We start from the raw sequence: 14,647 nt of genomic DNA, 5'->3' as shown, positions 1-14,647 counted from the left end.
CCCGAAGTTGGGCCAAGCACAACCAGTTGTCCCGAATTGACGAGCCAAAAAAAGGGGAGAAGGCCCATTTAGTGTGCAGCCAAGAAGAAATATGACCCAAGATAGTGTCAACAACGTGCTCAATGGACTCAAACTTTCCTTTGAAGCGTCTGAAATTCCTTGGTCCTCAACAATTTCCCTTGCCCAGGCAGGGTAGTGCCCAAAAACATCCGGCTAGCCGTGGTCAAATCCACAGGCAAGCAGAATTGCAGATCAATGTGGCAAAGGACAAGAGACCAAACCCGCCATGAGAAGAGGCAGAGGAGGCGATGACAAACTGATTCCTCCACCAAGCCGCAAAGGGGGTAGAGAGGATCCACCGAAAGGTTTCCATGACGTTGAAGATTGTCTGTCGTAAGGATCTTGTTGAGACAAACAGTTCACATGAAGAATTTGATTTTGGGAGGAGCACAAAGGCGCCAAGTGAAATCCATGTCGCGCACAGTAAATGGGGAAGACCATTCCCCAGTGAAAAGATAAGCTGAAGAAACCGAAAAGGAGCCCCTCTTATCAGGCCACAAAATCAACTTGTCGGGATGTTGAGGACGAAGTCTGATCTGCTGGATACAATCCAAAAGATGACTAGTGTCCAAGGCTTCCGAATCCGAAAGACAACGACGGAGATGGAGGTTCCAGCTATCGCCACTACAAGCATCGGCATAAAGACCTCTGGCAGTAAGGATAGCCAGAAAAGTCCACCAAAAGTGCTCATCAAAGGCTCATCCCTAGTCCACCAGTCCCCCCAAAATTTGATAGATTGGCCATTGCCTACATAATATTTGATAGCCAAGCAAAATATCGGAAGCAACAAATAAAGGGACCTCAATATTAGAGACAAATTTCTCCTTCTACCTCCCGAGGTTCACCAAGAAAAGGACCAGGAATTGAACCTTCAAATCCATTTAGAAGAAGCGCACGGTTCATATCCTTTGTGAGACGAATACCCAAGCCATCAAGGGACTTGGGCTGACAAACATCCTTCCAATTTACCAAATGATACTTGAAATCAACAGTAGACCCTCTCCAGAGAAAACGGCTTTTGATTTTTTCCAAATGTTGACATATGGAGGGAGGGCATGGCAAGAAGGATAAAAACTAGTTTGGGATATTGACAATACAAGACTTGAGAAGGGTGAGTCTCCCCGCCTTGCTAAGAAGACACCCTTTCCAAGTGGCAAGAAGCAACTTAAGCTTCTCAATCATAGGAGTCCAAAGATCCTTGGAGAGCCGACTAGTGAATAAGGGTAGCCCAAGATAGGTGGTAGGAATGGAGGAGATCGAACAACCCAATTTGCTAGCCATTTTCGAGAGACTTCTGAATCAATATTGAAACACAATAGTGTAGTCTTCCTCAAATTTACTCGTTGGCCCAAGCCCAGCTCAAACAAACCAAGCATTGCCTTTATCTTTTTAATTCTTTCGAGGTTACCGATCCCAAAAATAATAATATCATCCGCATATTGCAAAATAGGAACATCAAAGACCGAGTGTTGACTGATCGAAAGCAGCCAGCCATGCTCTTTAGCCAAATATATCATGGAGGATAGGAATTCAACCACAATGTTGAATAAGAGCAGAGACACAGGATCACCTTGCCTTATGCCTGTAGAGCCTTTGAAGAAACCACCAATTAGTTTGTTGAGAACAAGAGTGTAAGAAGCCGAAGATACACAACTCCTAATCCAAAATCTCCAACGGTCCCCACAACCCTTGCACCCCATCAAATCATCTAAAAGAGACCAGTTTACTTTGTTGAAAGCCTTTTCCAAATCCAACTTGAGACCAAAATGAGGATCCTTTGAGTGGCTGAAATAACCAATGAGCTCATGCACAACCATGGTGGAATCGAGGATATTTCTTCCTTTTAGAAAAGTCCCCTGGCCATAATGAATCACTATAGGGAGGAGCGCCTTGAACCTATGAGTAAGGAGCCGAACAATGATCTTGTATGTGTTGGAGATAAGACTGTTGGGCTGAAAATCACTAGGATGCTCAACATTGGTCTTTTTAGGACCAAAGCAATGAATGAGGCACCCATGCTACGGAAGGTAATACCTTGAGAGTAGAAACCCCGAACCATAGCAAATATGTCCTCCTTAATAGTCTGCCAGGCTGAAATATAAAAATCACCATTGAAACCATCGGGCCCCGGTGCTCTATCACACACCATTCCCAGAACAACCCTTTCAATCTCATTGCAAAAAAGAAAGGGACCTTCAAAAAAGAAGCCGCAGTAGGGGAGCTTTTAACTTTAGTTACTTGAACCCAACTTTAACATGGTATCTTAGAGGGTTCCCATAGGTGAGCCCCCTATAGTTGTCCATGTGTAGGGGCCATTAAGAGAGGTTCCACACATGAGGGGAAGGGTTAGAATAGTCCCACATGGATCTAGGATTAGAAAAATCTTGTGCTTACTTCTTGGGAGAAGCATCCTAACTTGAGCTAGTCATTTTGGAATAGACTTGGACATAACTTTAACAAACACGATGCTTCAAGCCCCCTGACTCAATTCTACAACGTTTTTCAGGTCTTTGGAAAGCTATTATTCACTTCAATGACCAAGGGCTTACCTTTCATGTGTAATGCAGTAGGTTGATTTGGTTTTGGTATGATGAGTAGGTAGGAGTTTCTCCTTTTTCTTCATAGTTCTCATCTTTGTTTAGTGTTGTAAGGAATCAGAGCATTTTGGCCTTTTATGCTAACAAATTGGGTCGTTGGGATTTCAATTTTAGAAGAGGTCTTAGGGAAAGGGTGGTTGTTGATGTGATGCAGTTGTTCTCTTTGGACATTTATTGACATGTGGCAGAATGGGGATGCCTAGTTAGTCTGGACGTTTGACTCTTCAAGGTTTTTTTACAGTTTCATCTTTTTATTCACACTTCTTAGAGTTCAGTTATATGTCACCATGTCATCTCTGTTTAGTCATGTTTTGCTACTCCAAACATCGTAAATTTTTTGTGAAGTGCTTTGAAAAGAAGACTGATTGTTAATCAACTTCTTTGTTGGGGTCAAATGATAGAAAATATCACTGTAAATTTTGTAATGAGGTTTTTGAGTTTGCAGATAACACTTTTCTTCATTGCTCTTTTCGCTTTTGTTGTCTGGGGTGCTGTGTGTTGTAAAAAAATCGCTATAAATGCTGTTTCCCCACAACCTTTTTGGACAACCTGTTTAATACTTTTTGGAAAGCCTCTGCCATATGGGTTCTTTGGGAAGAAATAGAAGGACCTTTGAAAGACATCTAGTTCCAAGGGCGGGTTTATTGAGTGTATTAATAGCTATACACAGTTTTGGGTTAGTAAATACTTGACCTCCTCTAGGTATGTTTCTATGACTCAATGGCTTTGTTTTTTCCAGAAGGAGGGATTAAGCTAAATTTTGATGGTGGTTGAAGAGTTTACCTTGCTTGCAGGAATGGGGAAGTCTACAGAGATTAGTAGGATATAGTTTTCTCTAAGTACTTTGACACTTTTAGGCAATATGATTCCACTGAAGTAGAGCTTCATGCTCTTCATGGGGGATTAGGATTTTTTATATCTTTTGAACCTCCTTTGATTGTGGAAGGAAATTCGACAATTGTGATTAGTTGGCTTTCTTTGCAAGACATCTTCTCGTGTCTTCTCAGATATTATGATCAAAATTTATCTATTTTGTTCAGCTTATATGGATTCACTTTTTGCATAGAGCAAATTGTGTAGCAGATAATTTTGCTCATTTAGCAGTTTCTCTACAACACTAAGTTAAGGGTATCATTTTCCTTTCATGTTTGATTTTTAGGGTTATGCAATATATATTCTTGTTTTCCTCTCTTTTTTATGCTGGCCTTTATATATTAAGTATATTCTTTATCTCTCCAAATGAAATTTTCACATTCTACTGAAAAAGAAAAAAAAATTTAGAGGTTTATTAATATCGATGATACTGAAAATATACATCTTATCAATCTTAATTCTTTTGTCCTTTTGTGGGAGAAAAGAAAAGGAAGGAAAAATTTAGACCACTTGAACCCACCGTCCTAATTGATGCCTAAGGATGCATCCTTACTAATGCTTCTTCAGCCTTATCCTGCATGAAGGAATGAAAATCTGATGTGGGTATTGTTAACTTTTGGTCTCCTAAGTATCATATTCATAATGAGCTGAAGCTGGGTTTTTTCTTTGGGCTGAAGGATGCTTACCTTCCTCAACGGCTTTTGGACAAACTAATGTTCATATACAATTATGTGGAGATGGCTAGAGTCACAGGGGTTCCTATATCCTTTTTACTGGCCAGAGGACAAAGTATTAAGGTGACTCTCTAAACTTTCTCGTTTCATTACCAGTCGCAAGTAAATTTTGTATAGTAACTCTAGAATATATTAAAGAAAAACGAAGAGAAAAATCAAAAGATTGTAACTTGATTATTTTTTAATCAATTGTTCTTTTTCAGGTTCTTTCTCAACTTCTTAGGAAGGCAAAGCAGAAAAATCTTGTCATTCCAAATGTTAAAGGGCAGGTATCTGGGCAGGAAACCTTTGAAGGTGCTACAGTAAGTATGCATGTTCATAGATTTCTTCAAGTGTTTAGATAAGTTATTGAATACATAGTGCTATAAAATGGATTTAGAATATGGAAAGGGCCCAATACCATTTGAAGGGAGAATTTCAATAGGGGGCCTCCTTTCTCTATAACCTATCAGTAATCTCAGAGACAATATGAAAGAAACATTTTGGCTTAGGGATGGTAATGTAGCTATCCCTTCTGATGGCATGTACATAAAATTTTCATCTCGTTGGATAAAAAATTTCTGATGTTGTATAATGAAATTGTTGCCAATTTTTAACAAGTATCAAATCACAACCCCTAAAGATAATGGCATAGTTGATTAAAATTTCTAGTTTCCTGGATAATGAAAAGAAAAAAAGTTGTAAATTTGCATTTAACAGATGAGAAGATAAATAGTTGAAATGGGAAGAAAGTGTTGGTGGATAAAATAGTCAACCAGTTTATATTTATATATGATCTCCACATCTCAGGTTAGTAGTTTGAGAGTGAGGGTTTGTTTTGTGGGAGAATGGTCCTACATTGCTTTGGGTTTGAAAGATCTTATGTTTACTAGTTGGGAAGAGGCCTCCTAATAGTAGTTACAAGTGCTGGTTTGGTTTATTTTAATAGTGATTTATGTTTAATTCAGAATTTTAATGGTTGTGTTTGCATGATGGTAGACATGAGTAGGTTGGGGGGCGGGGTGCATGAGGTTATTGTCACATTCTATTTGATTATGAGTACTATTCTATAAGGGATGTCCACTTGTTGGTGGGACCCACATATTTTAGAATCTTGAGAATAATATGAGATCAAGAGTGATGAAGGCGAAGGGTTTTGATCCCGATAAATCTTTTTTTTGAAACGATGATGATTTTATTACGAAGAAAAACAAAAGAATACATCAAGGAAGGCCTCCCGACAAATCTTAGGGGTGTAAGTTAGTTGTTTGTCTCTTGTATTCAATGCAAAATTGCAAAACCCTAGCTATCACATGCATAACAACTCCATTAATAAGCTCATTTCAAGATGCTCTATTATCTGTGTAACATTAAATGGAGGTCATTAATACCCAACTTCAGCTAGTTATTTTTCAGAAGGAAAAAAAGTAAAGAAGAGAATACAAGAGAGTGAAAGAGGGCTGTTATTTTGTTGGATCCTCTCAAATCCTTTTTATATTGTATTAACTGTAAGAACTCTCTTGGTTGAAGGGGATTTTCAAGTCATTATAAACTAGTGCTCCAAGCCATCAAAATCTCCTTGGCGTCATTGGAAGATTTTTGATGAAATTTGTAATTTAACTTCTGTTTTATTATGCACCTATAAACATGTTCCAAGATCCGCTAATCATTTAGCCGATGTTCAAGCGAAAAAAGGCGTTACCCTCCAACATCTTGTTGTGGAGGAAATGTCTTTTTAGTCTCTAGGTTTGTATTTTTTCTTTTTGAATACATTTACAACTCTTCTCAAAAAAAAAAAACTATAAGAAGAACTTAAATAATACAAATAGGAGTCGATAATATCAAGAATGAGCTCAATTCGATCCCAAACTGACTAGCCACTTCGGAGGTCTATTGTTCGACCTAATAAACCAACGATTTTTCCTAACTTATTTATGTCGGATTATTCCCACTAGCATTTTCCCTTATGTCCAAGCTTATACATATGGATAATAGATCTGAGATGTGGACATCACAGAATAGGCACAAATTCAATGGGGCACAAATTGGTCCCAAGTTTAGGCTAATATCTTGCTCTGATACCATGTTAAGATTGAGTTCAGATCCATCCCAAAATGATTGGCCATTTAGGAGGCTTATTGTCAACTTTATAGACAAATAATTTTTCTTAGCACTTATCTATGTGAGATTATTTCCATTGATAGACACATTATAGAAATACAAATGCAAAGATAAAACAACCAATTAAGTGAAGGAAACCCTCATACTATAATATTGAAAAATTAATTTCACACTTGAAATAAATTGTCTCGAGTCTTTTACTATGAGAACAAGTAACTCGACAACTTAAATGAATAGACTGAAATTATTCAACTTCTAACTATGATAAAAGTCACAAGATGATTCTCTTGGCATGCCTTGCGCATGTCCCATGGTGCCTATGGCTCGAGCGAAATAACCGGAAATTCAACTCCAAGGCTAGCACCCCGGATAATATAGCTTCTTAGGCAGTGGGCCTTATCTCGAGTTGGTTACATACTAGGAAGGAGTTTGCCTCTCTATCGGGTGTTTCCCTTCGGGAAAATTGGGGTTTGATCGCGCATATGGCGGGCCCCTCCTGCAGGAATCCGGTTATGGCCACATGGGATCCCCCTCCCCCCCCCCTTGTGATTGCATTAAACTCAATTTCGATGGCAGTGCTTTAGGCTGTCCTGGGACGGCTGGAGCTGGTGGTGTTTTCAGAGACAGCAATGGAGACCCAATTCTATCCTATGCTGGGCCAGTGGGTATTGCTGATTCAAATACTGCTGAAGTGAGTGCTCTTCTATTCGGCCTCCAAATCTTCAAAGAGTGCCTCCATAGCAAGCTGCTTATTGAAGGAGACTCAAAGACTGTCATAAGTTGGTGTTCTAAAGATAGCTCCCCCCCTTAGCGCCACTGGCCAATCATTGATTGTATTGCTGACATTGTGTCATTTATTCATTGTAATTGGAACCTCGTTCCTAGATCAGCCAATTCTTTAGCTGATAAATTGGCAAAATTCGGAACCTTCCAACAATCTCTCATTGTTTGGGAGGGCTTCCCCCCTTGTAATTTGCTCGTTTGAGCTCTCTCTTAATAAAATTTAGCATCATTTAAAAAAAAAAAAACTATGATAAAAGTCACAATAATGTGCATTTCTGTTGGATGTATGCCTATATATATAGGTTACCCCTAATACTCAATATCATTTGAAATATCCTAATGCCCAATATGTGGCATGTGATATTACCAAAATTTAGGCCATTTGGAGGACAAGATGTGTGTGTGTGTGTTTGTTGAAAATGGTGAGAATGATAAGCAAATGTGTATCTACCACCAGTAATTGAACTATTGCAACAAACAAAAAAGAAGTTTGTTAAAGTTCAGGAAAACACAATTAGGGCTGACATCTGCTTGGATGATGATGATGCTGGCAATTTGCAAGCCTGGAGGACTTGCACAGGCACAAAGTCGGGATAAAACAACCCAAATAGCCCTATGGGGGCACAAAATCTTCATAAAGTTGTTCAATTGACTGAACCAGCCATCAACCCTAGGGTTATGACACAAAGAAAGGAAAAAAAAGTTGTAACCTTTAACGACAATCAACACCAGTTTTGGAGAATCCCTCTTCCTGCAAAGTTTGCAGACTTGAGGAGAAGAAGATTCCAGTTAAATACCGACAACAATCAGATCGATTGCACTAATATCATGTAAAATAAGATAGAAGAAGAATTATGGAACAAGAAAGTGGAGAAGGAGAAGAGAAATAGGAGAAGAGGCCTCAAGAGAGAACAACTTTGTTAGGGTTTCTGTACGACCACTAATCTCGTTATAACTCACTTTAGTGACTTACACGGAAAATGTCTATACCACGACTATTACACTTTATATCAATTATAGCCATAAAACAGTTGTAACAAAACCAGGCAAAAATTACATCATTGGACATGTCTAACTAATATCTTCCTAACTAGGATTTTAAGACACAACACACCATAATAAAATTACCAAAATATCCTAAACTTTCTAGGAAAGTGTTTTCTACTTAGAAAATGAATTCCTAGGGTTTATGGCTGCAGAGACATGGATGTAATTTTTTATATTATTTAAGTTATAAATGAGGGAGAGAGGTATGTAAACCCTAATCTCTCCCATCATTTTTCTTCCTGCAAAATTTCAAAGGGCATTCTGGTCCTTCCATGTAAAATTTTCTTACGTCGGATGAAATAAAAAAGTATGAGTGGGTGAAGAGTTTCTCCTCGATCTATTACACAGTTTGACAACCCTGTTTCATTCTCATACACATTGTATCTCAATTTTGTTCCTAAGTTGGATTTTCAATACAATTACAGGTAATGATGCTAAATCCATTACTGTGTGTATTGAAACTTATTTTCAAATAGATATACTTCCATAATTTTCTGATCTTCTTTACTTTCACTGGCTTATAGACTAACCACCATGTAAGGCTTTTCAACTGAACCATAGACTTTCTGCTTAGGGATTGACTCTCAGTATAAGTGGTTTTAGGATATTATGACACCAAATGAAGCAAGAAATGAAATTTTGTCAGGAATTGATAGACATGGATAGTTCTATTCAATACTGAAATAAAATGCTATTTGTGTCATTATTTCTAGAAATTGCATTAAACAGATATAACCGCTGCTATAAACTCTAGGAATTTACTACACTGGCTCCATGATGGAAATTCAGGCATAGATACCGTACTGAGTAGTTTTTTATGAAAAACATTACTCTTTTTTCATCGATACGCCTTTTAAAGCTACTGAATGTATTTATATATAGACAAATGGACGAAATAGTATCTTTGTACAGAACTATAAAAGAATGGTTAAGCTTGAAGAAGCCCTAGAGCCATGTGATACACATATTGGGTACCGAGTAGAGCATTGGGAGCAGAGGAATCATGGGCTTCTAACTCTTCATTTGAGAGGGTCTTAGTGGTTACATGATCTGCTAGGGCTGCAAGTTAAAATTAAATTCTTAGATCCATGGAGGACTAGATTCAAGGATGCTCAGTGAAATTGATTAGCTGGAAGCTGATTTCCTGTGGTTACAAATCCTTGTAGAGCCAGTAAAACTGCTGATGTTCCTTGCTTGTGTGGGAAAGTCTCAGTTCCTCTTACAAATTTTATTTGTCTTGGATGTGGTCACAAATTCCCAAGTAGCATCCTAGTACTTGGTAAAAAAGAATGTTGAGTGAGGGGTAAAAGACCAAATTATCCATGATAGTGTAAAAACAAGTTCAAGGTGGAAATGGGGTTATTGTGAAAATTCACTAACCAGATGGTTAAGATTGCTCATTTTCAGGAGAACATGCGCAGTTCATGATGGTTCTTGACTTGTTGATTCACACATAAGAAACTTGATCAAGCAATATCTTGACAGTTTATATTCCAATTTTTCTGTGCAGGTTTTGGAGGCCAAAGCAGGGTTCTATGAAAAACCCATTGCAACTTTAGACTTTGCATCTTTATATCCATCCATAATGATGGCATATAATCTGTGCTATTGCACCCTGGTGGGACTTTCTTCTTTCCTCCTGTTCATAAAAAAATCAATTTAAGCGGTTGTAATCCTGATAGGTCATGTTTTCTATGTGAAGGTGACACCATCTGATGTTCGAAAATTTAATTTGCCTCCAGAATGCATAAATAAGACTCCTTCTGGTGAAACTTTTGTTAGATCTAATCTGCAAAAGGTTAGGTCCTGCAGTCAACTTCTTCTGTTGTACATTGGACATGTTATCCATATGACCAAGCAGTTCTTCGTTTAACTTTCAGGGTATCCTTCCAGAAATTCTTGAGGAGTTGTTGACTGCTCGTAAAAGAGCTAAAGCAGATCTGAAGGTGAGTTTCCAATACAAGTGTGAAATATGATATTTAAGAAATTAGACATAATCATCTGACAAAAATACCCCTAGAAGAAGTAGATTCCACAGAGGCAGAAATATTGCAGGTGCAACAAGGCCTATTATTTTACTACAATCATTTCTACCTTCCTTTAATTACTTTAATTACTGAGGGTGATTCAGCGATTGTAATTTCAAGGAGATTGAAAACTGCAAGCTAACCATTGTTGTTTGATTGGTCAATCCTATAAATTACTGATCCCATAGCTGCAAAACTGTGCTCATGGGAACACATCCCATGCTCAACAAATTCAAAAACAGATCAACATGCAAAGGAGGGCACAACCTTGCAACAACTTGTTGTGAATTTGAGTCCTGCTAATTTATTGTATTTTTTTATTTGTTTCCTTTTCTGTTTTCTATACGACATTATTTTTTATTTTTATTTTTATTTTTTGAAATGATGCTGAATTTTATTAAGACAAAAGCTCAAGAGAGCAATTTACAAAGGGGGGAAGCCTTCCCAAACAATGAGAGATTACTGGGAAGTTCTGAATTTAGCCAATTTATCAGCCAAAGAGTTGGTTGATCTAGGAATGAGATTCCAATTACAATGAATAGAAGACACAATGTCAACAATATAATTGGTGATAGGCGAGTGACGCCAAGGGGGGTAGCTATCTTTTGAACACCAACTGATGACATTCTTTGAGTCTCCCTCAATAATTAGTTTGCCATGAAGACGTTCCTTGAAGATTTGGAGGCCGAATAGAAGAGCACTTACTTTAGCAGTATTTGAATCGGCCATGCTCACCAGCCCAGAATAAGAAAGAATAGGGTCTCCATTGTTGGCTCTGAAAACACCACGTGCTCCATCTGACCCAGGACAACCAATAGCACTACCATCAAAATTGAGTTTGATGCAGTCGCAAAGGGGAGGATCCCAGATGCCCATAACTGGAGTCTTGCAAGGGCCCATCATATGAGTGATCAACCTCTAGTTTTCCCGACGGGAAACACCCGATAGAGCGGCAAACTCCTTTTTGGTATGTAACCAGCTCGAGATAAGGCCCACAACATGTGAAGCCGTCTTGTTCAGGGTGCTAGCTTGGGAGTTGAATCTTTGGTTATTTCGCTTGAGCCATAAGCACTAAGGGACATGTGCAAAACATGCCGAAAGAATTAACTTGCCCAACCGAGGAAGGCGGATCCCCCTTACCATCTTATAGGTGCCGAAGAGGTCCTGATGAAGCTCCATTTGGATAAAAATCTTCATCCAGACTTGCCAGGAAAATTCACAATGCAAGAGAACATTCTGGACTGTGTCATCGCATACTCCACAAAGGGGACAAGAACGGTCAGTGGCGGTGAAGCCTCTTCTATGAAGGTTGTCAGATGTGAGAATCAGTTCTCTGATGGCCGACCACACGAAGAACTTGATTTTGCTTGGCGCAAAGAGTTTCCAAGCCAAGTTTGCCTTGTGCTCATGCATACTATAGTCTTGCTTTCTGATATGAGAGTAGGCAGAAGCAATAGTGAATCGGCCATTAATGTGGGGCTTCCAAGTCAGTTTGTCAATTGCATGCTCCTGGATAATAGTAATGCTGAGTCTGGATAGGAGAGAGCAAAAAGCCGAAGTTTCCTCATCATTTGTCCCCGACGAAACGGAAGATTCCACGATTGATCCCTCCATGAGTCGGCCACTGAGCAAGAGAGGTCTCTAGCCACCCTAAAGAGCCCCGTGAAGTCCTCCAAAAGGGGGCGAGGGCTACACTATTCATCCGACCAAAAAAGGAGGGTCCTTCCATTGCCCGTGTGAAATGAAGTAGCATCTCTGAATACTGGGAGGAACTTATAAATTGATTTCCATGTCGGGGATAGGAGGCGAGTGACGCCACCCTCTCTCCACTAGGCACCCGAAAATTGAAGGTAGAATTTGACCATATCTCTCCATAGGCTGTTATGCTTGATGTTGAAGTTCCAAATCCATTTGTGCATAAGAGCTTTGTTCATTGCCTTCGTTGGCTGGATGCCTAATCCTCCCTCGGTGTGGGGCATGCAAATATCCTTCTAACTAACCAAATGATATCTAAAGGTGTCTTCTAATCCTCTCCAGAGAAAGCGCCGACAGATGGAATCAATCTTGGAGCAAAAGGAGGTCGGACAGTGCGTGAATGATAGTAGATAATTTGGTAGCCCTGCCAAACAAGACTGGAGGGGAGTGAGATGCCCCATTGTAGATAGAAGCTTACCCCTCCAAGTAGCTAGTCTCTTATCAAATTTCTCAATGATGGGGGACCAGAGCGACGCTGAAAGCTGAGAGTCGAAAAGTGGGAGCCCTAGATATGTGACTACCTAATTCTCCAAGGAGCATCCCAAATAGTTAGCCATACCCCGAAGCTCAGTTAGATCGATGTAATGGCCCAGAAGAGTGGTTTTCTTCCAGTTTATGTTCTGATAAAAAGCCAATTCAAATAATCCCAAAACAACATGCAGTTTTCTGATCTAATCCATAGTACCAACCCCGAAACAAATAGTATCATCTACTAACTGGAGGATCAGGATATCAAAGGCTGTGCAGTCCGTTGTGGAGAGGAGCCATCCCATGGTCTTGGTCGAATAGATCAAGGATGATAGATATTCTGCCACCACATTGAAGAGCAAGGGGGAGAGGGGATCTCCCTGTCTGATTCCCCTAGATCTCTGAAAGTACCCACAAACCGTTCCGTTGAGAAGGATAGAGTAGCTTGCTGAGGAGATGCAACTTTGAATCCAGAAGCACCATTTTCCCCTGAATCCCATCCTCCCCAGGAGGGTGTCTAGAAACTTCCAATTAACTTTGTCGAAGACTTTTCCGAATTCAAGCTTGAGGATGAATTTGAGGAGCTTAAGACATGCCATGACCGAATCAAGTATGTTCCTTCCCTTGATAAAAACACTCTAGCCATGATGGATGGCAATAGGGAGAAATGCCCTGAGGCGATTAGCAAGGAGGTGAGCAATCACCTTGTATGCATTGGTGGTGAGACTGATCGGCCAGAAGTCGGATGGGAGCTCTGCCCCATCTTTTTTGGGGATGAGGACAATAAACACACTTCGATACTTCTATATTTGATGCCATGCTGATAAAAGGAGCGGGCCATGCAAGCAATGTCATATCTGATGAAGGGCCAACATTGATGATAAAATTCCCCATTGAATCCGTCTGGGCCTGAACCTGAGCTTCTTACAGAGATGGCAAGTATATTTGGATGCACAATAAGCCACTTACCTGGAACATATCTTGGTTTACCACTTTTCAATGGGTGTATATGCAAGAGGCTTTGGAATCCAGTGGTGGAAAAAATGGAATCCCGCCTTGCATCATAGAAGGGGCGTCTACTTAGTAAAGCGGGGAGGCTCATCCTTCTCAAGTCCTGCATAGCAGGAATCCCCAATTATGCCTTGTCTTTCATGCCTTGTCCTGTTGCAATTTGCAAGATTATGGATAGGCTGAAAAGAAGATTCCTATGGAGGGGATCGAGTGATGCTTTTAAGTACCATCTGGTGAGTTGGGATGAAGTATGCATGCCAAAAAATATGGGTGGCCTGGGAATATGGAAATCTAGAGACATGAATCAAGCTTTGCTGCTAAAATGGCTATGGAAGTTTAATACTCACTCCTCAAATCTTTGGAAGGAAATGGTTCTCACAAAGATGGGTGGGGAACCTCATTGGTGGATGTCTGGTGGGAATCCTAGAGCTCTTTCCTCAATATGGAGGGCTCTATACCTTCTGCTTCCAAAATTTCATTCTGCTAATAGATTCTATGCAGGCAATGGTAGATCGCTCAAGTTTTGGGAAGACTTGTGGATAGGGCAGGAGCCCCTGTAGGCTGCATTCAGAAGTCTTTTTCTTCTCACGACTCGCAGAGACATATTAGTAGCAGAAGCTTTTGAAGGGGGGGGGGGGGGGGGGGGGGGTAGTATGAGTCTCCATCCTAGAAGAGGTCTCTCGGATAGTGAGACTTTGGAGGCTAGTCGATTGATGGACCTTGTTGCTTCGTTTAAAATCCGTCCTTTGGAGGCTGACAAGCTCATTTGGTGGCCAGAAAAAAAAGGTTCTTTCACGGTCTCATCCGCATACAGTTTTTTAAACAGCGGTAACTCGGCTTGGAGGGAGAATGAGATCAATTTTGTATGGCGTTTATGTGCCCCTCCAAAGGTAAAAGTCTTCATGTGGAGTGCCTGTCAAGGCAAAATTCTCTCTGCAGCCGTATTGAGAAGAAGAGGACACCCCTCCGTTGATCCCTTGTGTCCATTCTGCAACTTGGAAAATGAAACTACCAGTCACATTCTACTCAATTGCAGTTTCTCTTGGGAGGTGTGGATTAGCATTCTTGGACAGTTTGGGCTACAATTCTGCATGGCGGCTGATCTACTCTCGTTCAGTAAATCTCTCATGGGTACCCCTATGCCGAGTCTTGGAAAGATGATGCTCTCTGCCTGTTCCAGTTTCATCCTGTG

The 14,647-nt window shown here is 40.1% G+C and overlaps 1 protein-coding gene across 4 annotated transcripts in view; it reads left to right on the top strand.

The window, feature by feature from the left end:
- LOC137945402 (DNA polymerase delta catalytic subunit-like) overlaps positions 1–14,647 on the top strand; it is a 56,170-nt gene that overhangs the window by 14,050 nt on the left and 27,473 nt on the right. For 3 of the 4 annotated variants that reach the window (XM_068791279.1, XM_068791281.1, XM_068791282.1), the window contains exons 13-17: positions 4,208–4,327; positions 4,468–4,566; positions 9,705–9,812; positions 9,897–9,992; positions 10,075–10,140. In XM_068791279.1, coding sequence (XP_068647380.1) covers positions 4,208–4,327; positions 4,468–4,566; positions 9,705–9,812; positions 9,897–9,992; positions 10,075–10,140 — 489 coding nt within the window. The remainder of the gene's footprint in view (positions 1–4,207; positions 4,328–4,467; positions 4,567–9,704; positions 9,813–9,896; positions 9,993–10,074; positions 10,141–14,647) is intronic. The other variant, XM_068791283.1, reaches the window with a different exon arrangement.

The sequence above is a fragment of the Aristolochia californica genome, unplaced genomic scaffold (assembly GCF_029961685.1).
Source record: "Aristolochia californica isolate CCGP_79_NKW_82.1479 unplaced genomic scaffold, dmAriCali1.0.hap1 SCAF_12, whole genome shotgun sequence".
NCBI lineage: Eukaryota > Viridiplantae > Streptophyta > Magnoliopsida > Piperales > Aristolochiaceae > Aristolochia > Aristolochia californica.
Note: the sequence above shows the minus strand (reverse complement) of the source record. Positions and strands in the feature narration are given on the sequence as shown.